Source organism: Tinamus guttatus, unplaced genomic scaffold (genome assembly GCF_059628265.1).
Source record: "Tinamus guttatus ecotype Peru unplaced genomic scaffold, ASM5962826v1 Tinamus_guttatus_pri_ptg000104l, whole genome shotgun sequence".
NCBI classification, from domain to species: Eukaryota; Metazoa; Chordata; class Aves; order Tinamiformes; family Tinamidae; genus Tinamus; species Tinamus guttatus.
This window is the reverse complement of record NW_028288638.1, coordinates 3,994,722-4,021,496: the sequence shown is the minus strand read 5'-3', so window position 1 is coordinate 4,021,496 and position 26,775 is coordinate 3,994,722. Positions and strand designations below refer to the sequence as shown.

The 26,775-nt window shown below is 38.2% G+C and overlaps 1 protein-coding gene across 1 annotated transcript in view; it reads left to right on the top strand.

Moving 5' to 3' along the window:
• Nucleotides 1–26,775, top strand: part of POU6F2 (POU class 6 homeobox 2) — a 300,202-nt gene that overhangs the window by 257,598 nt on the left and 15,829 nt on the right. The window contains exon 7 of the mRNA XM_088520863.1: nt 17,745–17,951. Within this exon, the coding sequence (XP_088376989.1) occupies nt 17,745–17,951 (207 nt within the window). The remainder of the gene's footprint in view (nt 1–17,744; nt 17,952–26,775) is intronic.

The window sequence follows — 26,775 nt, the reverse complement described above, 5'->3', positions numbered from 1 at the left end:
CAAGCAACAATTACAATTACCTACCTGACTTTCTCTCTAGTTTTTTTAAACCATAATTATCATGGATAAGAGTGCAAATTGTTCACCTCCAAGAAGTGTGAGGCAACTTTATACTACGAGTACAAACTCATCAACATAATTCTGATGCTTTATGGTCTTTGTTGTGAGAAATGAGAAATCCTGTGGTCTCACCCTAAAGAACATTAAAAAAACATTACTGACAGGAAATTGAAAAAGTAATATATGTCTGAGTGAATATGACAACTTTTTTCTGATAGAGCAGATAGATAAATGTCACATACAAGTTTCAAAATACATTTAATTTTGCCACCACAATGGATATTCTCTTCATAAAATATATATGAATCAGGTTTGAATCATAAAACTTGACTGTGATAAACAAATGCATTTTCGATAACTTTTTTTTTTTAGATACTCATTTTTTTGAGGTTATTCATTGTTTACACATCTTTATGTTTTCATTTCTGAGCAAAGCAACCAGGGTGACAAATTTTACGCACATCGAGCCTGAATAAACTTTCCTTTTAATCTGAGAAAGGGGGTTGCTTTTCTCATCTTTTGAAAGAGAGAACAAGGGAAGAAAGAAGAGCCTGGTAGAGGCACGCACGCTCCGACTGGTCATGCCAGACATCATGAGTTTGGGGGTTGGACTAGATGATCTCTAGAGGTCCCTTCCAACCCTAAGCATTCTATGATTCTATGAGTTTTGTGAGCATTGCCCTGGCTTGGGCATTGGGTGGGATAGGCATGCAGGTATTTACTGAGTCACAGGAGACACAGCACTGGCGCTGGCATTTCCTCCCACTGAGGAGCAAGGTGCCACTTAGGTCCAAACCATCCATGTCTTCCTACTAAAAGCTTCAAAGTGCTTGAAAGTTTTAGGCTTTGATCAAATGTATAGCTTGAGATGAAGAGATAACAGAGGGAGGGTCTTTCTGTTTAGTATTTTCCATGCATGGGTTAATCAGAGAAGCTGAAGGACTTCACACCTCGCCATTAGAGCGTGCCAGTGTAGTGCACATCTGACAACAGGAGGGCTTCCTCGCCCCTTTAAAAACAGGGGCTACCACAGCCCTTTACTTCTTCGCTACTGGACACAAGTGGATTTTATTCCCCAACTGGGCTCTTGGAGTCTGCCTTAGTGGAAGCAATAGCGCTCAAAGGTCTGGAATCGGTGGGCTCTATAGAATGAAATCTATTATATGTCCAGAAGGACATATATGTCCTAAGGATTTCAACATTGCATTTGAATCTAAGTTAAAGAGCAAGGTATAATTACATTTTATTATCTCATTTATCCATCTTTTAGCATAAATTCCTGCAGCATCATGAGCAGAACTGTCTCGTGTTTTTTCATCACTGTCTTTTGCAGGAAAAGAGGTATTTTATATAAATATTAAATGTGTCAATTTGACAAATTTTGTTCAGTAAAAATTTTAAATGCAGCGTCTGTCTGAGATTGAAATGGCTCATTTTCACATAATCTGTTAGAAAAATTAATTTTTTTTCAGGGTTATAAAGGTTAAAAGCAATGTGAACTATTTCAGTTTTGATCAAAATGTCTCAATCTGTCCAGACAGATTTTTCAGAATTTTAAAAATTTATTTGAATTTTTATTTAAATTTAAATTTTATCTTTACTTCAATATTGAAGTGAAGAAAAAAAGAAAAAAAGAAGCAGTAGAAGAATCTCTTGCTATCCTTCCAGAACTCCCCAAGAGTTATCCACTTGATTTGAATGGGGTTGCTTTCTAGGGCAGAATGGGACCAGTACGCATAGGGAAAAGGCAAAATAATCCTTACATTTTCTCAGCTTCAGATGAAACAAAAGCCTACAAGTAAAAAGCAGACCATGACAGTGCGGGATACAAATTAGCTTGAAACTGTTCAGAATGAAAAAACAAACTCTTCAGGCTGCACCTAGACCCAAACATGGACCTGCGCAGTGTTGCAGTCCCAGGGAGCATTACATTCAGGTCAGTAGATTTACTTTTGAATTTTATCAGTAGAAAAGTGATCAGAAAGAGGCCTGGTAATATTACCCAAGTGTAGCTGTAAAATGAAATGGGTATCAAAAGACGTCAAAAGGTAATTGAAATTATTACCAATTAATGAGAAGCCAAAAGGTGACATTTTGCTAATAAATATGACATAGCAATTGGCATCAGATGGCCATGGCTCTACTACTACTAGGATTTCAGTTATTCAGTCTGCTCCTGACGCAGAAGATCTGTGGCATAATCCATGGCAGTTTTCTTGACCTGATATTAGTAAAATGAAAAGAATTACAGCTATTCTGTGTAGTAGGATCAGATGTGTTTGTATACTAATGACTTTACTAGAATGAAGAGAGAGAAAAAAATGAAAAAGGAACACTCTGCGGCCTGAACAACCCATTGGCTACAACTGTAAGCAATAAATATTTTCCTAGTCCATCATAAATTCTTCAGTGTCACTCTTTTGGGATATTGTGCTATCCTGATAATTAATAGCATTTCTTTTCTGCCTGGCCTCTTCCTCAAAACTTATTGGCAATATTTCAGTATCTTCAAGCATTCAGAAGCATCAAAGAGCTTTCATCTTTTAATGCATTTTACTGTGCCTTGTTGTAAGCAGGAAGAAATATCGATATGCTTTCAAGGGCCGTTAATATATTCAGTTCTGTCTTAGAAATGAGCACACTTGCTTGAGTTATAAAATTGAAAATCTGCTATTACCCACAATTAAAATGTTCCATGTACGAATTATACTGTGGCATTTGCACTTCACTCATCCTCTTCTGCTGTAATTCACATACACCAGGGAATCCTCTCCACTGTTGCTCCAGGATTTAGTAAGAGCTTTACTGAGAGGACTTATAATATTGAGACTTCATTGTTTTTTAAAAAAATGCATTACAAGGACATTTGTAAGAACAATATGCATTTTTGACAGTATTTAAAACCAAATTACATTTCCCAGTTGCTATTTCCAACTTTCATACAAGTTTTGCTCTCCTTACAGAAGTTTCTTCCACTTTTGTTCTTACTAACTGATATCATGCTCCATTAATTGGTATCAGACTATATAAAAAAGGCAAAGTCTGAATGAAGGAAGCAGTATTTGGCCATCCTTGCTGGTTGTTTAGAATTTTCATATCCTAACCGTGTCTGACCATAGGCCCACTCATTCTCTCAGAGGTGAATATAGAACCTGCCTCCATAAGGAGTCTCCTTATTTCTTTTGGATCTTTGCCACATTCAGGTATTACATACTAGGATATAGTGGCTGAACCTGGCCACGTGTGGAAAAGGATGTTCCTCTGGAGGAACATCTAAGGTAAAAAGGGAATGGAAAGGCTGTAGCCTACAATTGTGAATAAAGTCCTCTGACCTGAAGGATCTAGCTTGTTTTCAGTGCACTTCATTGTGGTCCACTGACACCCAACTGCCACAGTTGCAAAAATAAGTCATGCAAACTTTTTTTTTTACCCCCAATGTATAAGCGTTTTCTTAAAGATTCTCCAAAGTGTTTAAAATGCTTATCTGTTTTTTTTTTATTTTATTGAATAGAGGTATTTTGATGAACATTAAGTAGCACCTTCTTGGTTCCTACCAGGGGATCGACAGTCCCAGTAAATTTTACCAGAACAGGCAGCAGCATTATCCAAATTACAATGTCTGATGGAATGCAGTACAGTCTCCAGCTGTCTTAACTGTGAGGAAATATGAGCATACTACCTACTGTATCTTTTTTTTTTTTTAATAGGGTTGATGTTGCTTATTATTGACAGCACCAACGTATTTTCAGTCATGAGCAGAACATGCTCTTTTAAGGCCTGGTTCTATGAGTTTGCAATTTTAGTGTAAGCTGAGAGACAAAGGAAGGATACAGAGAGAGCAGAGAACCTGGAAACAGCTGAGCTCTCCTCACCTAGAGTCAAGAAGTAAAGGAGCTCCTTCCTTCTGGTGCTCTATGTCACAGTGTGGAAAAAAAAAGGGAAATCTGCTACCAGGAGAAGATAAATATCAAGTAGTTTAAATCTGCATCAAAATATGTAAAGAGAAATTTCAGTATACTAGTCTGTATCAGAAGCACATTGCTTAAATATATTGGCAGTTTATGTACTAGAGCTGGGATTATCTCAGGTCCCACTGTTGCTTTTTTACTAAAAAAAGATCACAGTTATGTAACTGTCCCTTCGCTGAACTTATATGTAAATCAATCTTTAATGAAATTGATAATGATACTGCTTGTTCCACTCACAGGTTCACAAAATGACTCTCTTGTTACATCTTCCCCACATTTGAAAGCCATTTATTTAAATTTAACAGTCGGTTTTCAAGTATTCCTTTGGTTAGCAGCATCTTGAGTATATAAAAATATATCAATAGCCTTGAGAGAGACTCAAACCAGCATATAGGCTACTGCACCCACATGTATTTTGACCTGTGGATGTGGAGCAGATGGCTACCTCCTGTGTTAAATATACTACACCAGGAAAATACTTTGTCCTGAGAGACGTGCTAGGACCAATCGTTTGTGGTTGATACCATCATATACATTAAATGTCTATATTACACAACTTCTTATTATAACCGTGATTTGTATCAGGTTGTGGCCAGAGCCGAAGAGCAGAATTTTGAGTCAAGCTGTTAAGATGTGAGTAGCAAAGCACCTTTCTTTGCCGTCTATCTGTCAGCTCAGGTGAAATGGATTACTGATGCATTTGATAGTATGAGATACTTTAGCCAGTGCGCTTTCAAGCAGTGAAGCATATGCTCTTACTACTAGAATTCAAGAAAAGAACCAACTAAGGGTTTTTTCAGTGAGATAGCCAGCTTGGATATAAAAGAGACCTACGTTTGTGGGGTATCTTTTCCTGATAACTCTAAGTTAGCTTCAGAAAAATTTCTTAAGGTTCACAGCAGTACTGTCAGAGAGATAAACAGTTTGTGTACCAACATATTACAGATGGCTGAATGGAGGACTGAAATTTTAGTGACTTTCCCAAGCTGCAGTGATTGGCAGAGAGGAGCACTGAATGGCAGAGCCCAGTGCCACCTCCTGTCCTCTTAAGTCTGCATGCACCATCCTGCACTTGAAGCCTGTCCTTGCAGACCACGCTTTCACATTATTTGAAATGAACAGTGAGAACTTTTTTTCCAATTTGCTTTCAGTCTTGGAACTGTACCTCATTTCACAAGATGGGGTTAAGGCTGGCGTATGTTTGGCAAATTTTCAAGGAAGCACTGAAATGAACAGTTAATTGCCTTTCTTTATGAGCTGTGTGCCAAAGGGAAGTTATATTTGTGATCAGAATGGGTTTTTGTTGTTGTTGTTTTGATTTTTTCCTCGATACTCAGATCTAGAAGCTTTGAGTCATTACCATTTTCTACCCAAGAAATTGCATATGACCCATTTAAATTCTCCCAATTTCTGTGAAATGAATTTTCCCTTCTTCTGCTAAACTTCCATGTAATTCTGTTGCATTACAACCAAATTCTATAGTGGTTTCCATAGAGATGATCCACAATCACAAGGTAATCCAGAATGGTTTATTCTATCATAGCGATACTGGTGATTTGTGTGGTGGTTCATTCTCGGTAGTTTGAAAATGGGTTGTTGAAGCAAAGCATGCTCTGAAAATATTTAAGTCCACTTTGGTCTTGTCATGAGCTTTGGTAGACTATCACATCAAAACTTAATAATTAATGCTATCAAGAGTTTTACCTCTTATTTGCCACAAGTCCAGGTCATCAGCTTGTAAAAATACCAGTGGAAGCAGGATGACTTTGTGTTTCAGACCATGTCATGTTGCTGACGTGCAAAGTTATCATTTGATCATTACTCTAATTTTCATCTTTTCAATAATATTCAAACAAATACTATATCATTGATAAGCATCAGGAACAATACGTGGGAAAATATGATTGTGTAACAACAATAACCAAGCATTATTGCTGCTGGTTGGTTGCAATATCTTTTAGCCTGTTTGTGCTGAATTTTGGCTAAATAGGAAATGATTGAATGAATCAAAATGGCTAACTAATTTCATCTTTAAAAGATTGAGAATATGATGATCTGTGGTAAATATTTTATATTTTGTGTAGAGTATTTAATTTGATAGTGAGAAGATGAGAGTAGATCATTCAAGAATATACTGAAGGGCTAGAGATTCTTTCACCTATAAGGTAACTAAAGATCCATGGTCCTAAATATTGCATCTGAAGGTTATGTGATGGTCAGCCCTGTTTCTGATGGAAAAACGTGCAAGAAAAAAAAAAGAAAAAAACCCACACGTATCAGCTATGAACTGGTATTCTGAAAAGAGAAGTCAAGGCTAGAATAAAATGTTTTCAAGCTCTTGAAGTCATTTGTCCAGAGTAGTCTTCTATTTCTTCAGAAGAATCTAGACTTCATTGATAAAAATTAAAAAGCAAAAGAACTTTTTGTGGCTTCCAGACTTAATTATATATTGTATTAAATACTATCCTATGTATAATATTAATGCTATATATGGCATTTTATGTATATAAATATATATATGTAGTATTTAATGGAAATATTTTTTCAACAATAGCATCATAAGATAAAGCAGTGATTCTGCCTTATGAAGGCAATTAAGAGCACTTGCTTGTCTATACGAAGTAAGTTGAAAGTAGCAATAAGAGAAAGATGCAAAAATAAAGCGCAAAATATTCCCCCGCTCATCTAGACACAGGCATTGATAATAGTATATAATGTCTTTTTTTTTTTAAAGGATGATAGTGGAACTAGAAAAACAAAGACAGCACTGTCTCAGTGAAAACTATTGTGGCAGAATAAAACATTATCATGTTCATATCTATGCAAGTTTGTCTCTCAATAGCAGTTCCCATTTAAAAACCACGGGACCAAAGAGCTATCACTAAACGCTGGCTTATTCTGGCTCCTGACCTCTGGGTAGCATCTCTGTAGTGAGCCAGTCCAGTGAGTATGTGGCAAGGGTAGCCCCAGACAAGCTCATGTGTCGCCAGAGAGGGGAAGCAATCTAGTCGCACTGGCACATGCCAGGTCTGGCCTAATTAGGCTCGCTAAGAAAGGGCAATTCGCTTCTCGGGGTAGCGTTGACCAGCTCAGCGTGGCTCATGTGGCAAAGTGTGGGGATGCCTTCATGCGTTTTCTGCTGTATGTCCAGTGTGTTAGATTCTGATAGGTCAGAAAGCAAGTCTAGTCTGCCTGCTGCTATGGAGAAGTAATGGTAAATATTTATTTATTGCACCCAAGAGGCTTCCCTTGTGCAAAATTAACCCAAAATAATGGTACAGTTTGCAGATGCAATGTGCGCACTTCCTTCACCACAGCAATGTAAAGCTCACAGAGGTTGAGAATTATTATCTCAGAACAGGGATTGTGACTATGAGATACTTGATAATAACTTGAGACTGAATCTTCAGAAAATCCTAAGAACTGACTGCCTGCTTTTCAGTGAGCTTTACCGAGAGTTGGTTCTTACCTCCTATGGCCTACTGGGAAAATCGCAGGTAAAAAGAAAGTACGGCTGAATTAATATCTGTTAAGATATTTTCCTTGTAATTAAATTCATCTTGGTGGCTCAACTACCTTTTATTTACTTCCTGATAAAATTCATGACTTTTTCTTCTCACAAGTGTTTACAGAAAGAAAGGATACCAAGATGACATGGTGCGAAAATGTATTTGCATGTGTGTACCTGCAGAGGTCTTCACAGCAATCAGGATACCTCTGTGGTTTGGGAAACAGCCAACAAAATGCTGAAAAAATAAGTTGTGACTTCTCTTTGTGATCATCAAACGTTAATAGAAAGTATGGCTATTTTGTCATAACAAAACTTTGTGGGCAGAAAAATTGCTGAAATATTTCATACAAGTCATCCATCAAAGAATTTTAAATAATGAACATTTTCATAAGAATCTACCCAGCTGGCTTTCAGATATACTCAACACCCATAAGTCTAATTAAAGTTAACAGATGCTTTGCTCATCTCAGAGAACTGTGACCTTTAAGGGTCCTTACGTCTACCTTAATTCTTGACTTTGAAAGGAAGCTAATTCTGGTAAGTAAATTGCTTGGAGAACAGTTCAGCAGACACTCTACATAATTTTAATCTTTAATTTGGTAGTTATATATCTTTAGCTTTTTTTCAATGAGAAAATGTCATGTTGTGTTATTCAAGATGTTTGATGAAAAGAGACATTCTTTTCCTGACTGCATACATGTCTCTTCTAACAGAACATAACAGTATTAGTTGAGAAACATTTCAGCACATAACTCCTACAGCGGTGACAAATAAAGTCCTGTATATTTTGATGTTACTATGCAAACATTATTTCTAAAAAATAAAACACAAAGTCAGGTGTAATGTCAGACTCAACGTTCCATTATGATACTTACAAAGAGATATACGAGCAATACTTAACCTTGAAAATTATAATTCCTAGCATGAAATGGCAACTCAGAAATACAGTTTTGTAGATGCCTGGTTCTTGTACCATTATTTGATGCATTGTTGTTTTAACAGCATTTGTTCGTCCCATTTTTTTCAGTTCATTTTTTTCAGCTGGGAAATATAGTGTAGCAAAGCAAATTTACTAATTTTGCATAAATTCATCTCTCTTTTACCCCAGAAGACATTTACCCCAGGCAGCCATAGCCTCCTGTTGACTTGATCTTTAAGACCTGTATTGTATTCTGTCCCACAGACCAGGAAAATTACTGTGTATTGAAGTAGTAGTCTGTGAATGGAGCTTATATTTCATACTTCCAGTGCATGGATTGGTAATGTGTAGAGCATAAGGAGTATACACAAGTAAGTTTATTGATATCGGTAGATAATAGAATATATATGTATTTTGAGTGTGTGTATATGTATGCTTATAGTTTAATAGGTGGTTTTATAATTTATATAGGTAGTGTGTATTTTTATATAGTATATGAGAATGGGCTAGCTGTGTAGATGCTGAAGAATCCTTTGCTGATCTTATCTTTTCCTCAGTGATTTTCTCCTTTAAGGTTCTCTTTAAAATTATCTCCTCAGGGTAACTTTTGTAAGCTGATAACCTTGCAAAACTAGAACAGATGAGCTTAACCCTACCAGATGCGTTAGTTTGCTCGAACAATCAAGAGTCTAAAAATCGGTGCTTGTGCAAATTCTCAGTGATTTAAACATAATTGACGCATCTTCTTTTTCTAGTTCTCATTTTATTTTAATGGTTTGTTGTGTATAATCAGAAATAAGAGCCTACTCTGGCTCACGTAGTGTAAGGTTGATGACCCTCAAATTGTGGTTATCATCTCTTTTTCTAATTATGACTGGTTCTTTCATTTGGAGTCTAAGAAGGACATGTTGGTGTGGCTAGGAGCTTAAAACCCTTTGGCAGCTTATAGCATTCGGCGCGTGGAGAATAAGAGCACCGCCACAGACTTAGCAGCTTGAGCCATAAGGTTGTTGCGGTCAGAACTATATTACAATAATGAACTCCATATCAGAAGGGCAAGGGAGGAATCCAACTGGGCATTCAGTTCACTTTGGAGTGTCATTGAACTGAACAGCCATAGCATAGGCCTATTTCTTCATGATCAGCCTGGTATACTGCTTTTAATGTAGCAGTGCTCCGCTACACTTTCATTTAAAATGTCTATGTTATTTGGAGCAAATGGTTTAATCACATTGCTTACAATGGTTGCCACATACCTCAGCAGATACCTAAAGAATGGCCAAAGCCTACTTGAAGAAAACTGGAGTGGTGAATGGATGTGATGGAGATGTGCTATGCTCTGTGTTGCTTTATGCTGCGTCGAAATATTTACTAGTGTTGTTTTGCACTGCTATCTTTGAAAGTTTCTCTTAGATTCACAGACAAAATAACTTAGAGCAAATCAGTTTAATTCCAGTGCAAAGCAGGAATGGCATACATCTGCCATGAAGAAAGACCAGTAAAGGCAGAAGGAATGAGGAATGTCATTTTCAAAATACTGATTAGATCCCATCCAGGGAGGTGTTGATGGGCACACAGGTACTAACATCCACAGGATGAGACAGGGCATTAAGCCACTGTTCTGAACTATAACCAGGCTTGGTCAGCACAACAGCCTTTTTCAGCTTATTATTTGTAAAATATTAGGCAAATAGAAAAATATTATAGGCCCATGATGGTTCAGAGAATTCCGTTAATGGTGAAAGGACACGGGTAGAGAAGGTGATATATAACCAAATCAAAAGAATCTAAAAAATATTCTGATACTCTGTCTGCATTGCAGCCAGAAGTTGATTGAATCATGTGCAGCCTTTTATGAACTAGCTTTAATTTAGGTGGCTTAGGTCCTGACAACAGTGAAACTATTGAAGCCAGAATGATAATAAGCAGCCAAGACCTCGCATCCTTCTCCCACATCCCATGCCATCACAACTGCCCTGCCATCTCAGGGAACCAGATTAATTCATGCCATAATTGTTTCTCCAAGATCAGTAACAATATTAATAATAAATTGGCAACCGCTTATGGGCAAATTTGTTATGAATGGAAAGTCATGTTTTGCTGAAATACCAATCACCTCCCATAATTAAGGATCCAAAACTGAATGTGATCCTGAATGCTGATCCCACTTCCAAAAGAGTGTGTGGGAAAGGGGAAGCCTTTCTCACTGCTGAAAGTGATTGTACGACTTGAGCAGAGCATAAGACTTATTCTGTAACCTCATGCAGATGATGGGAAACAGCAAGCAATTTAATATCTGATGGCCACTGACTGTTACCTGTGAACTGTGAGAAAAATACACAGCATCTAGTGTCAAGGCTAGAAAAAAATTATATCCTTTGAAGTGTTTGTGTACTTAAAAGTAAAGCTGCTCTACTTTAGGTAATGGTGTAGTATCTGTTTGACATCAATTTAGGGTTTTTATTCTATATTATTATTGGCCATCTCTCCTTCCTGACACCAGCCTAGCAATTGTCACTACTTAAGTGTGAGGCTTTCATGCGTTGTCTGTTCATCATTTGAGATGTTAAATTAGTTTATGTGTATATGGTGGATTGTCTCATTTACCGAACAGTTACTCTGTTGCTCTTTTTACATTTGTCCCTGTTTTTTTTTTTTTTAATATACTGTTTTTCTGTTGTTCAGAATTGAATAACTAACCTTTCATATTTAAGGGCTGTAGCTGTCCTTTCAAAGAAGTTCATTTTGATGATACTATTGGGAAAAAAAAAAGTTTCCTTTTAATACTTTTTTTTTTCTGAAGAAATGACAGTATTTACTTCATGTCAGAGTTGGCTGACAGAAGAAACAGCCTACTGTAGTCAATGTATTTGATTTTACTTAGCTTTTTCACAGCAAAAACAGAAACAGGTGTTGAACCACTCATTTGGCTACAGTTTGCATTATTTCTTTGGTTGTGCTAGGAGAACAAGCAAGCAAGGAAGCATCCCTGTTTCTGAAGAGGAGGGAAGGGAGCAAAACTTAATAAAAGCATTTGAATACTGCATTTCACAGTATCATAGTATCTTTTTTAAAATGCCAAGACACAGTAGGTTTATAGGAACCATAAGAAAAGATTCACTGCTGGGAAGTGAGCAAGTAGGACTTCACAGTCACATAAATTCTGTTTTTTATATCTGCAGTGTAAATGGGACTATAATTAGACATTCAGTCCCATGAATGCTGTGCAGGTGCTCAGCTTCTTCCCACAGTGTTAGCCTGTGAGTTGTAGCTACAGCTCAGGTTTCTCATAGCAGATCTGAGACATCGGTGGATGCAACGGCCAGAAGGTGCTAAAGCATGCCAAGATTTGCAAACTAAGTAGTGAATAAAAGCAATTAAATATGAATATGTGTCAAAAAGTCAAAAAGGGATAAAAATAGATTTTCTAATGTTGCCCTTCATACTCCATCATTTTTAAGGCATCAGATGCTTTTATTTCCTTTTAAGAGGACACTGTTACTGAGAAAAGCAAGTTGCAGGAGGAATAAAATCTATGTAGCAGTGCAAGTAGTGACTATCACTTCAACTTAACCAGTGCTAGGGTATTATCTAGCTGGTCTTTAGGGATACTGCTCATGGACATTGCTGAGATGCTGAGAGTTTGCGATTTTATTCCCTGCACAGCCAGCTGTAGTCTGGAATCTTGCCTGCACGATAATTGTATGCTTATCCTTTCACTGCAGATGAGTTTATAGTTTATTAGAATATGTAAGTCCACAGATGGTGTGTAGGAGATCAAAAAATTTACTTCACTTGCAAGCCAATCCTTACAACCTTATTTCATGTGAATAGCACTTAATCACAAAAGTTGTCTTGACAATAGCAGACTCAGATTGTAGGATTTTTAGAGATTTGATCTCAGATCTCAGATGTCTCAGATTTCAGATGTCTTGAAATCCTGGGCAGCTAAAATGGCAATAACAGATTAAACAGTGCAAAACAATCAAATGCTCTTTAAAAATCACCCCAAGTTTCCTTTGAAGGTAGAAATGAGCAACTGATCCCTGGAATTTATTTAATATTGGCATGCATAGAAAAGCAAAGTAACATCTGTAAAAACTGCTCTCTAAAGATGCATTTGATGTGTCTTTTAATGAGCAAAAATGCAAGAATCATCCTGAATACTTGAGGTGAAAATTTGTCTCAACCAAGTCTTCTGGCAGTACTCTCTGTCACATGCACAGGGCCAGGACTGCAGAACTGGTGTTTTAAACAGAGGTGAACCAGACCTCTGGCTCCCTAAGGAAGCTGAGATCTGAATTAACACCAAATATTTCACTTGAAATCTTGATTTTACATTTCTGCTACATTTTTTGCCTAAATGTGGGACCTGTCCTTCAGCCAGATACAAGCAGGTGTAGTTTATTTTAGTCCACTGTGTTCTGTGGATTAATGTGCCCAGCTCCATCAAAGGTTTGGAGAATGTTCAAAGGGGGTTCCTTGAGTTAACCCTTTCAAAAGTATCTGTTATTTCATATGTGACACCTGTACTGCAAATCTATTGTTATTCACAGCACTTGCTTTGAGTAGTGTGAGATATAAAAGGAAGGGTAAAACACACACATAGCTTAAAAAAATTTAAAAGCTCCTTTCTAATTAGACTTTTGTAGCATGAGGAATTGTCGGGATGTGTTTGTTGTCTCAAGAATGTGCTTGACATGGTGGAATTGTTTAGAAATTTGAGTCCAAATCTCGTCACAGTGAAAAGCTTCTTGTGCTGTCTCTGTTTTCCAGCAAAAGAAAAGAGGCCACACACTGTTTTCTGGCTTTGAACTCAAGTGACCTATTCGAGATTATAGCTGCATATCTTGGTTCTCTTTCTCCCCAAAGAGTATTTTATTGGATAAGTCTCTGTCATGTGCTCTTCCCGAACCATGCTTCACTATTATCTGAAATAGCACCGGTTGCAAAGGACTGATACTACTGCGTGAGGGAACTTGCTGGCAGTTTAATGGTTTGGATTGTCAAGGGCTGGTGCCTCAAGTCTGTCGCATGACCATACTTTAATTCTCTAGAAATGCGCATGTGTTAAAACCATGAATTGTAATCATAAGGTGCCATTATTACAAAGCTGAGCATTGGAGTGGAGGGAGTGCAGAGGACGGTGCTGGTCTCTTTTCAGTGGTGGCCACTGATAGGACTAGAGGAAATGGCCGGAAACTGAAACACCAAAAATTCCATAGGAACTTAAGGAAAAATTTCTTAACAGTGAGGGTGACAGAGCACTGGAACAGGCTGCCCAGAGAGGTTGTGGAGTCTCCTTCTCTGGAGATCTTCAAAACCCGCTTGGACGCAGTCTTGTGCCACGTGCTCTAGGTGACCCTGCCTGTGCAGGGGGGTTGGACTAGATGACCTCTAGAGGTTCCTTCCAACCCTAAGCATTCTATGATTCTATAATTCTATGATTTTGAATCAGATAATTTTTCTAGTCTAGCTGTTCAGATAGTTGGAAACAGATACAGAAACCTGACCCTGGGTTAGGCAGTATCAAAGATATATGCCCTAAAAGATATTCCTGTTGGTTAAACATGGACAGGCAATTTCCAGATTTTTTTTTACCAGACAAGATTTTGCTTCATTTTGGTATAAAATGTAAAAAGAGTGGGGAAACTATTTCCCATTCACGTTTACTCCTGGCTCCTAGGGTAACACTGAATTCCTTCAAGTATTTGTGCATTTGTCGTTCTGGACTCTCTTTTGCAGCGATGTGCTTTCCCTGCTCTGGTTCTGGCTGTGTGGATGCACCATATGCCATGTACAAAATGGTATGTGACACACATTAATATATATAGATAGCCTTCTGCTGCTGACCTTACAAACTGTCCACTTCAGCACTGTCATTCTATAAAATGTCCAAATGCAGTCCAAGAAATGCATTTTAAATGTGGATGCAAACATTTCTATTACTGATAGCACCAGCACAGCATTTTTTCTTTGCTGGGATTAGGACCTTGATAGTTAAAGTTATAGGCTTAGTAATGACACTCCAAGGTTGTGTCCTTTACTGACATGGTAAAGCAAAGAGAGTCCTTTGCTATGTTTCTGCTGATAAAGTTGAGAAGGATTATTCCATTTGTTTGGTGACATACATTAAAAGTGAAATAATATATTTGTGACCAATAAATATTTCAGGCGAGGAGCACTGGGAGGAATTAACATGCTGTATCACAGGCAAATTGCATTTAATTCATGTTGAAAGTCTGAATTTAGGAAGTGTTATGAAATCTAATAATGCTCCTGATGAATGCCTCCATCGTCAGTGAACAGACATCTTCTCACATGAGCTGTAAAAGAGCAGCAGTTCAGCTAGGGACACCTTAAAAAAAGCTAAAAGGTTCTGTGGGCTGCAGAAACAATTCCAAAGTAGAAGGCAAACTTTCCAAATATAACCTGGGTTTGACAATGCACCTTTCTGTTTCAGTTTCTTTAAAATGGGTTAATAACCTCTATAGAATCTGTCTACCTTTGAGGAATGTATTAAAAAGAAATTCATAGAATCATAGAATCATAGAATGCTTAAGGCTGGAAGGGACCTCTAGTCTAACCCCCCTGCACACGCAGGGTCACCTAGAGCACGTGGCACAGGACTGCATCCAAGCGGGTTTTGAAGATCTCCAGAGAAGGAGACTCCACAACCTCTCTGGGCAGCCTGTTCCAGTGCTCTGTCACCCTCACTGTTAAGAATTTTTTCCTTAAGTTCCTGTGGAACTTTTGGTGCTTCAGTTTGTGGCCATTACCTCTAGTTCTGTCGGTGGCCACCACTGAAAAGAGACCAGCACCATCCTCTACGCTCCCTCCCTTGAGGTACTTATAGGCACTGATTAGATCCCCTCTCAGCCTTCTCTTCTCCAGGCTGAACAGGCCCAGCTCCCTCAGCCTCTCCTCATAGGGCAGATGTTCCAGGCCCCTGATCATCCTTGTGGCCCTGCGCTGGACTCTCTCCCGCAGCTCCACATCCCTCTTATACTGTGGAGCCCAGAACTGGACATAATTCTCCAGATGTGGCCTCACTAGGGCTGAGTAGAGGGGCAGGATCACCTCCCTCGATCTCTACAGTGTTTTGAATGCTTTAGATATATGCAGCTCTTATAATACAGCGTAGTAGGTAGGACTGCCATTTTGCCAGGCCATTGCGCAGGAGAGCTCTCCTATTTTTCTTTATGGCTCTCTGGTCTTTCCATACACTTTATATTGACTGGGTGAGTCTGGCAAAGGGATGATGATTCCAAAAGTTACCACTTGTTAGTGGATCTACCATAGCCAAGTGCACTGTTTAGTGTGAGAAGCTGATTTAAGTTGCCACATGGTCCTTCACTGTTGGGCCTACCTGGAGATGCATGGGCAGGCTCTGTGTCTGCTGAAGGAGCAGTAACATTACAACACTGTCACTTGACTGAGATCTAGCATAGCCTAATAAGGGTCAGGAAGAGGGTGATCTCTGGGAAGAGCCTCATGCCCCTCCAGGTATGCCTGGCTCTGTAGGCTGATGTATCTGCATGATGCTTTATTAGGGACTGTTGTGTCGCAGGATTTAATGACCTTCCAGGATTTAAATAAGCAGAGGTCTCAGCAGACACCTGTTATTCTTCATAACACTGTTCATGTGTGTATTCTTTTTTTTATTTATTTCTCTCTAACAAGAGATTCAAGTTCATCTTGTTTGGCTAGATCCCTGAAAAAACCTCAGTAGCCCACCCACAAAACCTTTTCACTAAGCAGCTATTTTAGAGATAATTTTACATTGTATTATGCATTTCTCATTGATATAATATAAACTAATAGCTGAAATCAATAGGAATTGCATGTATTTGTTTGGAGACAGATTTTCCTTCAAGTTTCATCAAAAACACTTTAGCCTGATTTACTGAGGAAATGAGTCTCATGAATAGCACTAGTCTATCCATCTCTCTGTCCATCGTTCTGTACCATACCTAATGACTTTGAACCAATTGTCCAATTTCAATGAAATTTGTCAGGAATAAAGAGATGTAAAAAAGATAATAAGTTCCTGAATTGAATGAGAATCAGCAGATGGATTGAGGAAAACTACTCTGTTAATATTCCTGCTGAGGAAAGAGAGGGAGAATTCAGCCATAATCCATCCTGCTTCTCAGCAACCGAAAAAGTCTACACTAGTCAAAGTGTGTGATAATGGACATGAGGGAACTGGGAGGATATCAATAGGGGGGACATTGCAGGGCAGTGGATGTTGAGCATGAAAAAAAAAAAGAACTAAAGGCTCTGAGAGGGGAAACTGGAAGTTTATCAGTGGGATAGAGGGTTTTTTGGGCTATTGTGATAGAGGAAACCAGAGGAGACATAGTGAGCAAAATGAGATTGCTCCAACAGGAAAGATAAAAGAACACAAAACAGATCTCTCTGACCCTAGCTTCATGCACTGTTGTTCAAAAAAGTTGGGTTTTATTCACAAATTTCACCAGAAGTTCGTTTCAGATGCTCTCATCCTTGGAGGAAGGGCCTTCCAACAGTAACTTCCTTCAATCTAGTCATAATTCAATCAGAATCTTTCTTACACTGTGTTTGACACTTATTCTAGTATTAGTTTTATACAGTCATTTTCACACTTTAGGAAATCACTTCATTCTAAAATGTCAGAAATGTAACTTACTGAGACTATTTGCCCCAGAAATGTTAGAAAAAAATGTGTTATCTAATATCATCATTCCCATTTTCTATGCACTACTTAGTTGTCATCCAAAATAAGTCACATTTTTACGAACATGTCTTCAGGAGCCATATCCTGAAAGGCACCAGTATCTCTTTGGTCCTCACTGAGATCTAAAGTGCCAGGTAACAGCAAATCAATGAAAATTACATAAGTATGTAAATTCAGTCAATAACTTTGTATGGTTGAATTGTAGAAAGCAAAACAAACAGGAGAGACATTTGCCTAATTTCTCTCTCATTAATCCTATCTACAGATGAGAGGTGGGCACAAGCATCATGCTGGGGCCAGAGGGTGGCCCAGAACTGTTTCATGCATGTTTAGTCACGGGGGATTTGTTGGGGGTGATAATGGCCAGTGCTAAAATGTGTAAGTGATATGTGGCTCACCAAATGTGTTTGAAAGTCCTAATCAACGCAGTAAAGAAAAGGTTCATTTTTCACCATCAGCCTGTCCTATTTGTCTCTCTGCACATATTTAGTTTAAGTTTGATTTGATGTGTATAAAGCAAGTTATTACATGTGGAAAACATTTCACTTCCTGTGTTGTTTTCTCCAGATTATAGGAACAATCCCGCTGATGCCTAATCCAGTCTCCTCCAACCAGGCGGCAGGTGGAGCTCAGGGCCTGCAAGTGCAGCCGATTACTCCACAGTTACTGACTAATGCCCAGGGTCAGATCATTGCTACTGTCATCGGCAACCAGATACTCCCCGTGATCAACACCCAGGGAATAACACTATCTCCACTAAAACCAGGCCAACAGGTAATGCGTCTGTAGTCTCAATGTTTGTAAAAATAAATGTACAGGAGAAGCAGTGTCTGCTCCTCGCTGACCCTCACGGCCTCTGAAAACTTTATTTTTCTGTTTTCACTAACAAAAGATGTATAGTTTATATGTAATTTTAATATAATGTGAGATAAAGAGTTTATACATTCAGCATTATCCTGTTGGGCTTTTTCTTTTCTTTTAAAGGTATGCAGGGTCAGCTAGAAATTTTCTCTTAACTTTTATCTCTGATATAGGAGTGTGAAATAGGAGAGACCTTATGGCCCATAAAGTTCACTCATTGGTTGTTGGTCACCCAGAAAACAGAAATAAATGAAACTATTAGCCTCCTTCACTGGAAAAAGGGAAGTGTTCGTGCACATTTGCACAAACAGAACAAATTTTTAGACAAATTATTATTTAGTGGAAGCATGAGGTAGTTCACAAACTTCAGGGTAGGTGCAGCAATTTCGCTAAGGTCTAAAGAGATTTTTGTAGATTTTTTTATAGTACTCAAGTCAAATTAGTTAATGTCATCTGCATCTGTAGAGTAAAGAATTGCAATGCCACCTCTTTTCTCTGCAAGAGAGGAAATCAAGAATGAAAAAGACAACAAATGTGATTGCCAAAAAGGCACTTATGAAAGTGTCACTCACTTAAATGTTCCACTTAGCATTTCTATTGCTGGTACTACCTATTTGCTAGTCCTGCCCACACCTCCAATCCTAGTTAGCAGTCTTTTATAGACTTGTAAATCCCAGGGCCACACGAACTCCAAATCAAGATTTTTTGTGGTTCTTTTTCAATTTTAGATGTGGAGAGCAAGAAAAGGCAAATTTTTGTTAGTTTGTTTTGAAGATATTTCACATCCAAATAGTTACATTCTTTTTTTTTTTTTTTTTTTTTTTTTTGCCATCCTATCCTCTATGGTATTTAGCAGAGGCATTTTCCAAAGCACTTGGCATTTATCTACCTCTATTTTCTTTAATGGGAGTAGACTTCTACTACTGGCAAATGCTTTTCAATTGCTGAACATATTTAGTTTTAAACAAAGAAAGATACATGGAGGGAAAGCTGTGTGTTCTCCAATGTTAGAAAGCCTGACAATGAACTGAAAAATTCAGCAGTTTACATTTGGGGATTTTTTTTTTAAGTCAATTACCTGAAGAGATTAGATCTTTTCCTCTTTTATGGAGGGAAGCTCTCAAAAACCATCGCAATCCTGAGATCCCATTTGAAACCCATGAAATTTAGAGCTAAGCAGAGAATGGAGGTCCTATATTATTCCCCAAGACCTTCTAACCTAGGGCAACACATCTCTGGCACAACTATGTCCCCTCATGAGTGTGGCAGCAGGGAACTTCTAGGCAAAGTCTGCCAGAAAAATCAGTAGGCAGAGAGGAGACAGAGACACAACCCTTTCCTGCATTGCTAGTGGCGTGGAGCTCACATAAAGGGACAAGCTGCTGCTGAATGGGGCAGCTTGCTGAAAGATGGAAAAGCCACCATTTAGCCTTGTCATGCTCTACTGTAGTAGCTCACCCAATCTGAGCGTTCAAGGGCTCTCAGAAGAAATTAACAACTTGCTCCAATTTCTGGTTGTGTGCAAGAATCAAAGATGAGTCCTATATCATGCTATGAGAAGAGCTGTCCTTGTATACCAAGCAGTGCTATGTGATTAGAAAATATTGTTTTCTTAAGATCCGTCCTGTAGAATCCAGCCCGTGCTTCTCACGCAGTCAGATTGCTGAAGTCCAGGAGTTTGCAGGAAGGGCTACCAGCAACACAGACCCTCCTTACCTTCATCTGTTGGAAACCCATCTAGAAAGTACTCTTGATCGGGGGGGAAAAAAAATAATACAAGTACTATATGAAAGAAATACTATGCATTATCATTTTTTTAGGAGCTACAGAAAATTATTTCTGTGTATTTGTGCTCCCTCTACTGGTTCTTCTGCTTTTACTGAAGGCTCCTAGTAATGTCAGAGGAAATTTTGTCATTGATTTCAGCAGAAGAATTGAAGCACGAGAAGCAGATCCTTCATAGGAAGAAAGTTGATGAACATGAAAAAGCAAACGGGATAGTACAATACTGATGGCCATATCATTTAAAAAGTAAATCTCCTTCTATAAGGAGATTCTGAATTTCCCTTGCTGTCTGGGTAACAATTTACCCAAACTATTGTGCTTTGCTAATGGTAGCATATCTAATCCTAAATTCAAAATCTCATTTTTCAGAAGGTCTGAGTGCTGAAACTCAGAAGGCTCAGCAAAAATTATTATTGAATTTAGTGTCCTACTGCATTTGGTGTCTTTTAACTTGATAAAAGAAAACTCAGAAGGGAAAAAAAAAGTACAAGGCAAGTTTTGGAAGAGTTTAAGAATATTGCAGAGAAATAAGTGAGGAAATAAATAATGTTCCAGTTCTAGGTGATCCTAGCTTAACTTCCAACTTGTTATTTTCTTAGAGACTAAATGCTCCAGGAGAAAGGAAGGAGAACAGATGATTGCAAGCGATGATAGGAAGTTCCTGCTTGTTGGCCAAGTCACAATAACTGCACATGTGCAGCCTAACTCAATTGCTAAGTAATGCATTTGCTTACTTTTGGTGCAAAATCTGAAGACTTAAATGCCTCAGGTATTGTCTTAGTTGGTTTTACTTGGGTAGACTACATGAGTCATTCATGCAACTTTTTCAAACTTGACAGACTAAAATCTTAATGTGACCTCATAGAAAAGAGTTCCTGGATTACTTATGTGTAGTGTAAAGCACTGCTTCTTTTTATTATTGTAAATAGGCTACTTATTAATGTGTAGAAGTAATCCAAGAACTACGCCTATTGCTGTAGTTTTAGAAAATAAAGAGAAACTTCTGATTTATACTACACGCAGTAGGGGCTGTTCTCTATATGCAGTAGTTACAGCTTCAGTGCTTTTACAGTTTTCCAAGATTTTTCTAATCTAAATAGTATCACTGAAACACACTCTGAAAATTCTCACAGAATTTGTAATGGCTTTCCAAAGAGGGTAACAGTTCATGCTCCTGTTATAGTCTTTATCTTTTTTATCACTGTTCATAAACAAGTTTTTCTGTGCCTCTAATAATTTTAGGCCTGTCTCTCAACCATTTCAATTTCCATAATAATCTCTTCAAGATTTTGCGATCAGTACTGAATGCCATGATCACAGTGAGGCTGCATCACTGATTTACCATAACAACATTATAATATTTTCAGCATTATTTTCTATCTTTGTCTTGATACAGCCTACCATTCTGCTTTTTTTCTATCTCTGCTCATTGAGCAGGTTTTTTTTCAATAAACAGATGTATCTACCATAATATATCTGTACTTCCCTGATTGCTACCATGTGAGTCACTAAAATGTTTCCTTTTAATGTGAACCATTTTGCACCTATCTATTATGTATATTGCCTGTCAGGTTCTGCATGTTGTTTTTCATGGTATTCTGCACTCACCTAGGAAAATCCATGCATCCTGCTGCATCAGCTTCACCATCTTGTCTTGCTGCTTGCTACAACCATTCAGCAAAGTTTGGTGTGAATCCTTTGGACTCCTCTTGTAGACTCTTTCCTTGCAAAAGGATGTTCTATTCCCTAATTTTGTGTTTCTTTGTTTTTTAAGCTGTTTATATGCATAATAGAAGTGTAGCCTTCACTTCTATGCTTCCTTTATGCCTCTGAGGCAGGACGTGTAATATGGCTAAAAGCACTGTTTTTTTTTTTTTTTTTTTCAAAAATAGCTCAACTTGTAGCAGCTCGTTAACACTGTCATTTTGCTTCCAAATTCGAAAACCTTGTTTTAAGGGGTTCTTTTGAATCTTTAACGACACATGCTTAGACCAACATGACTGACTGAAGATCTTTACCATGAACTGGAGTCTTATAGCAGTCAGAAATTCAGACAGAACTCATCTTCTTCAGCTTTAGCCATGTAAGAGATGTTTTGTGAAAGCTACTAACTAGATGTCCATCAGAAACAAGATAGGCATGTTCATAGGCTGATCCATTCTGCTCATAAAGAGTCATTTTAGATAGGTTGAATCTATAATAGGTGTCTATTTGCCTTAATGTATCTGTTTTCTCCATTGACTAGGGAGGAAACTAGGTTGGGTATTTTAGGATTAAATAAAAATACTAAATGAGTAAAGTTAGATAAGAAGAATCCAGGTGCAAGAGACTGTTGGGATTCAAAACACTTTCCCATTCATGAATTCCTTAAGTTAGCTTTCCTAATAATTGGTGTTTTAAAAACTGTTTGCCCAGAGAACACAAAAGCATCTTTTGCATGTTGTATTATTTCCCAGTGTGCCTCATCAAGATGGTTCCCTGCCTGCTGTTGTTTGGCTGTTCCCTTCCATATAGTAGATTCAGTAAATCTGGCTGGTAGTCTCACTTGTCCTCAGTCTAGTTTTATCTATAGTGCTTGCCAGAACCTTTCATATTTAACTGAGTCTCGCAGCACTACCAACTTTGAGCTTCTGCCAACTCCAGCATGAAAAAAGAAAAAAAGATTTACTAGGCAGCATTTTTGTACGTAGTCAGTTCCCTGTCTTTGTTGTCATTGACTATCATGCTCTAAATTAGTTGTTGAAAAGCCATAGACAGCTCCCAGATGAGCCTGTGGTCATTCGCTGTACATCCACTTTCCAAATTTCATGCCAGAAGAGTTTTCTTTCTGCAATCTCATCCTACAACATACAGCCTACATCTCATTATAACAACTCCATGCAATCCCTTTTATTCCTCTTGCCCATTAAAATCTAACCAGCTCTCAATCACTTCCCCTCTGACATGTTCTTATTGCTTTGATGCTGTCTTGTTTTATGAAAACTGCACTCTTCTTTCTCTGTGTTTGAACACAGCCACTAAATTGTGTTGTCTCAATCTAACTTTGTTTTTCTTTTGGCTTTTTATAATATCTGACTTTCAGTGATGAGGGTGACAATTTTTCTCCTTCCTTTCTCTATTTTTCTATCATTAGCATTGCAGTGATGTTCTCCATATTCCATGTACATTTCCATGGATAAAACTGTAGATTTTGAAAGTCAAAACATGGAACTGTCTGCTTTTTGTTACAAGCTGCATCCCTGACATAGCAAAGACACTTGACTTGTAACTTAGCTCTCTTCCTGACCAATGCTCTTTATGGTATCTGCACTTGTAGAACACAAATATCTCAAAAAAATCAATATAACTGCATCACACCTTTGGGTATAGGGAAATATTATTACAGTAGTTATTCTAAGGAACTGAGAAAGTAAAGCATTGTTTACTGTAGGCACATTACTCTTCTGAATTATCTACTTGCCCATACATTTATACAATGTACATTACATCATTGTCATAACAGTGACATCACATCAGCCCTGATGGTGGTCAGAAGGATGACTTGATTTGCATATAAAATTATAACTTTTACAGAAGCCCAGCTGTGTCCTCAGCCTCATTTAGAGAGCCTGGAGTCTTTCATTTACAGCTGATATTTTCAATGTAGTTCAGGTCCCCCAATAAGGCTTTGAAGGGAGGACTTAGGCAAATGCTGTCAAAGAGCTCTCTACCTGTCCTGTCCCAACTGATGTCTGCAGTACGCTAGCACTTACCTGCTGTTGTCTTCATCTTGATCTGAGCATGTGTAGATTAAACATGAACCCTAAGATGATTCCCAAATGCACCTATGCTATCAGTCTGACTGGGTGTAGAAAGGTCCCTTTTACTGTATTTCTGAGAGAGAAGATACTTGAAAGCATTAAATAGCTATCATATTTTTAAAAGTCAAATGTAAGTTTCATTCTGCAATAAGATTTATACCTGCAAAGTGTTACCTCTGCACAGTTTGGGTCCATGTGCATGGATCTGTGCCTTTTCTGAGCAGAGTAGAAGGCATGTTTTGTTTTTCTGTGTTTTCCTGAATGTAGTTGAGTATGCTAAATCAGGTGCTGTGTACAGTACTCGGGCCACGGGGAAAACATTCTGGCAGAAGTGACTGTGAAAGTGATTTGGCATGCAATGAGTAGATATGTGTAATAATGTGTTCTTTTGATTTGCTGGAAAATTTAAGAAAACTTTTTTCAGAACTATGCCTTGTCATGGAGGATGAGTAGGTTTGAAGGCAGGTATGCTCTGCCAGAGAGTCAAGCATTGGCCATGGTATATCATGGCCCTTTCTTAGAAACAAACATCTGACATGTTAGGAAATTTAGACCGAGCAGAGAGCTCAGCTTACAGGAAGAATGGGGACATAAAAAACCTACACTACTAGTTCTGCAAGGCATTACGGTGGAGTTTCAGAGTATTTTGGAATGTGATTTTACATCAAAATCTTCACTTATTTTTCAACACTTTCCATGGACTTCAGTCCTTAGTAGTCCTAATATCTGTATTTCACAGGAAGCATTAGCTGACATCAGAAAAAAAAATCGTAATTCTATATTTGTATCGTAAAAGGGATTACTTGAAATGTATTTTCTTGCACCTTGTGCCACCCCTCTTAGTTTCATCTGTTGTGCCCCCTTTGTTATACTTGTCTTTTTCACCTCTGTCTTCTCTAATTTGTTATTTTTCCTCATCTCAAGTTTCCCTTTTCACTGAATCATAGAAAAATAGGACTGAAAAGGTCATATAGTCCATCCCCTCCCCCTAGGCAGGATCAACTGTCCCTATATCATTCTTGACAGATGTTTGTCTAACTGGTTCTTAAAAACCTCCAGTGATGGAGATTCCCTAACATCCCTAGGCAACCTAGGCCACTCTCCTTAACATTAGAAAGGTTTTTGTAATGTCTGACCTAAGCCTCCCCTACTGCAATTTAAAGCCATTACTTTCTTCTCTCTTCCATTAGGGCCATATTTTTGCCCTTGTGGTTTGTCCAGGCTTGCTATAAAATCAGTAACAGTTCTGTTGTCATAAAGGACATCCTTCTCCCAAAAGTTTGTTCTCTGTTTCCACATAGTTACTCTTTCCTTAGCTTATGCAAAATATCTTTCTACTCTGTCACTATCCTGTAACTTTCTGGATGCAGGTAACAACATGCTTGATTTCATAAGGAAGTTTTACTATAGGTTTCCAGTCAATCATCCCAGGAGTAGGAATATACTACATACATAATTTAAGAACAAAATTCAGTTTTGCAGACCTAATTCATTCTTCACCTTAGCAAGTATCAATCAAGACTATCTTCATTGCTGGCAGCAACATGTAAAACTGAAGTAAAAGAGATAAGAATCAGGTCCTTTCCATTTTCCACCTCAGTCTCGAAAAGTATTAGGGTCCATCTTATGCTTCTCATATTCATCCTATTTCTCTAGCTGTAGTGTGCATACATACATTCCTGCCAGATACTGATCAGAGATGCATACAGTCATCATTCTCGGCGTGTCTCCTATATCCACCTACACAGAATGGCACTTAGAGCAACTGCTTCTGTAATTTCTGTGCCTCCTCCTGTCTTTGGATGGAAAATGTGCAATAGTCATAAATATAATTCATATCGTACGTGTCCAAAATTGGGGAAAAGTCAGCTATTACAAGTTTGAATTGATTCTGTCATCTAGAATCTAATTCATAATCTAATCGTTGCTTCTCCTTAAGGCTATTTCTGGAATGGAAATTATAGTGGATGAAAAGAGACAGAGTATTTTAATGCAATTTCATGTCATAGATAACCATCATTGTCTTTAAGCAGGACATTTACAGCTTAACCATCATATCTGTAAAACAGGGGATGTGCTGGAAATTATGCAGCGATGTAAAGATGGCATCCACCTTCCCTCCCTGGTCAGTCTTTAAGGTGACCTTTCTGCTTCTCCAACCCCACTGTTTCCTTCTCCCTTGCAGGAAATGAACTAGAAACCAGCAAACTGTAAATATCTATTACACATTGGTGGTTCACGTGAGGTCACTCTGCACGCAGACTTCACTAGCCATACCCCTTTTGCCCAGCTAAATTTTGAGAATTCCCTACATTTGACAAAAAGCTTCTGAAAGCTTCAAATGGCCTTCTGACAAGGCAACTGCAGAGCTTCTGGACATCCCAGTTATTTCACAAATACATTTGCAACATGCACTGTACATTTGCAAAGAATCAAACATTTCGTAGACTTAAACAGCATACCGTGCACGTGCTCCATAATGGCTGTGACTGTGCATGGGTGATGCAGGCACAACTAGAAAGTGCAGATATACACTCAGGTGCTTCTAGGAAGCATGAGATTTAGTGTGTATTTGCTCAGGAGTTGATCTTTGCAGAGACAGGATATCCATTGCAGTCTGAAAGTGTTGAATTTACTGTCCATGTCATACATGATCATGTATTTCTGTCTGGGAAACACTCATGGGAAATAACATAGAATCATAAAAAATTAAGGCAGGGGGTCAGAGTTCAAGAGATTATCCAGTCCACCCTGCTGTTCTCAGGCAGAGCTGCTATACCAATATTTGTCTAACTTCCTGCTAAAAATCTTTTCCTCTCTTAGGTATTCTGCAGCCTTTCCCAGAAATTTATACCAGTGCTTCACTGCCATGTTAGCAAGCTTTTCTCAGCATCTAATTTGAAACTCTCAAGTTGTTGTGCCTCTTCCGGCCCACTGCAGGAAAGAAAGACAGTCTCATTCTCTCCTCTTTTCATTATTCTTGCCTGTATTTGAGATGGGTGTCATATCTCACTCAATTTTCCCTTCTGCAAATCACATGTAAGTTCATTCTAGATAAGCATAGGTTTCAGACAACTCCTAGGCCTTCAGTCACCCTAATTATTCTCCTTCAGTTGGTCTAGATTTTTCCTTGTATGTGGCATCCAGCCCTG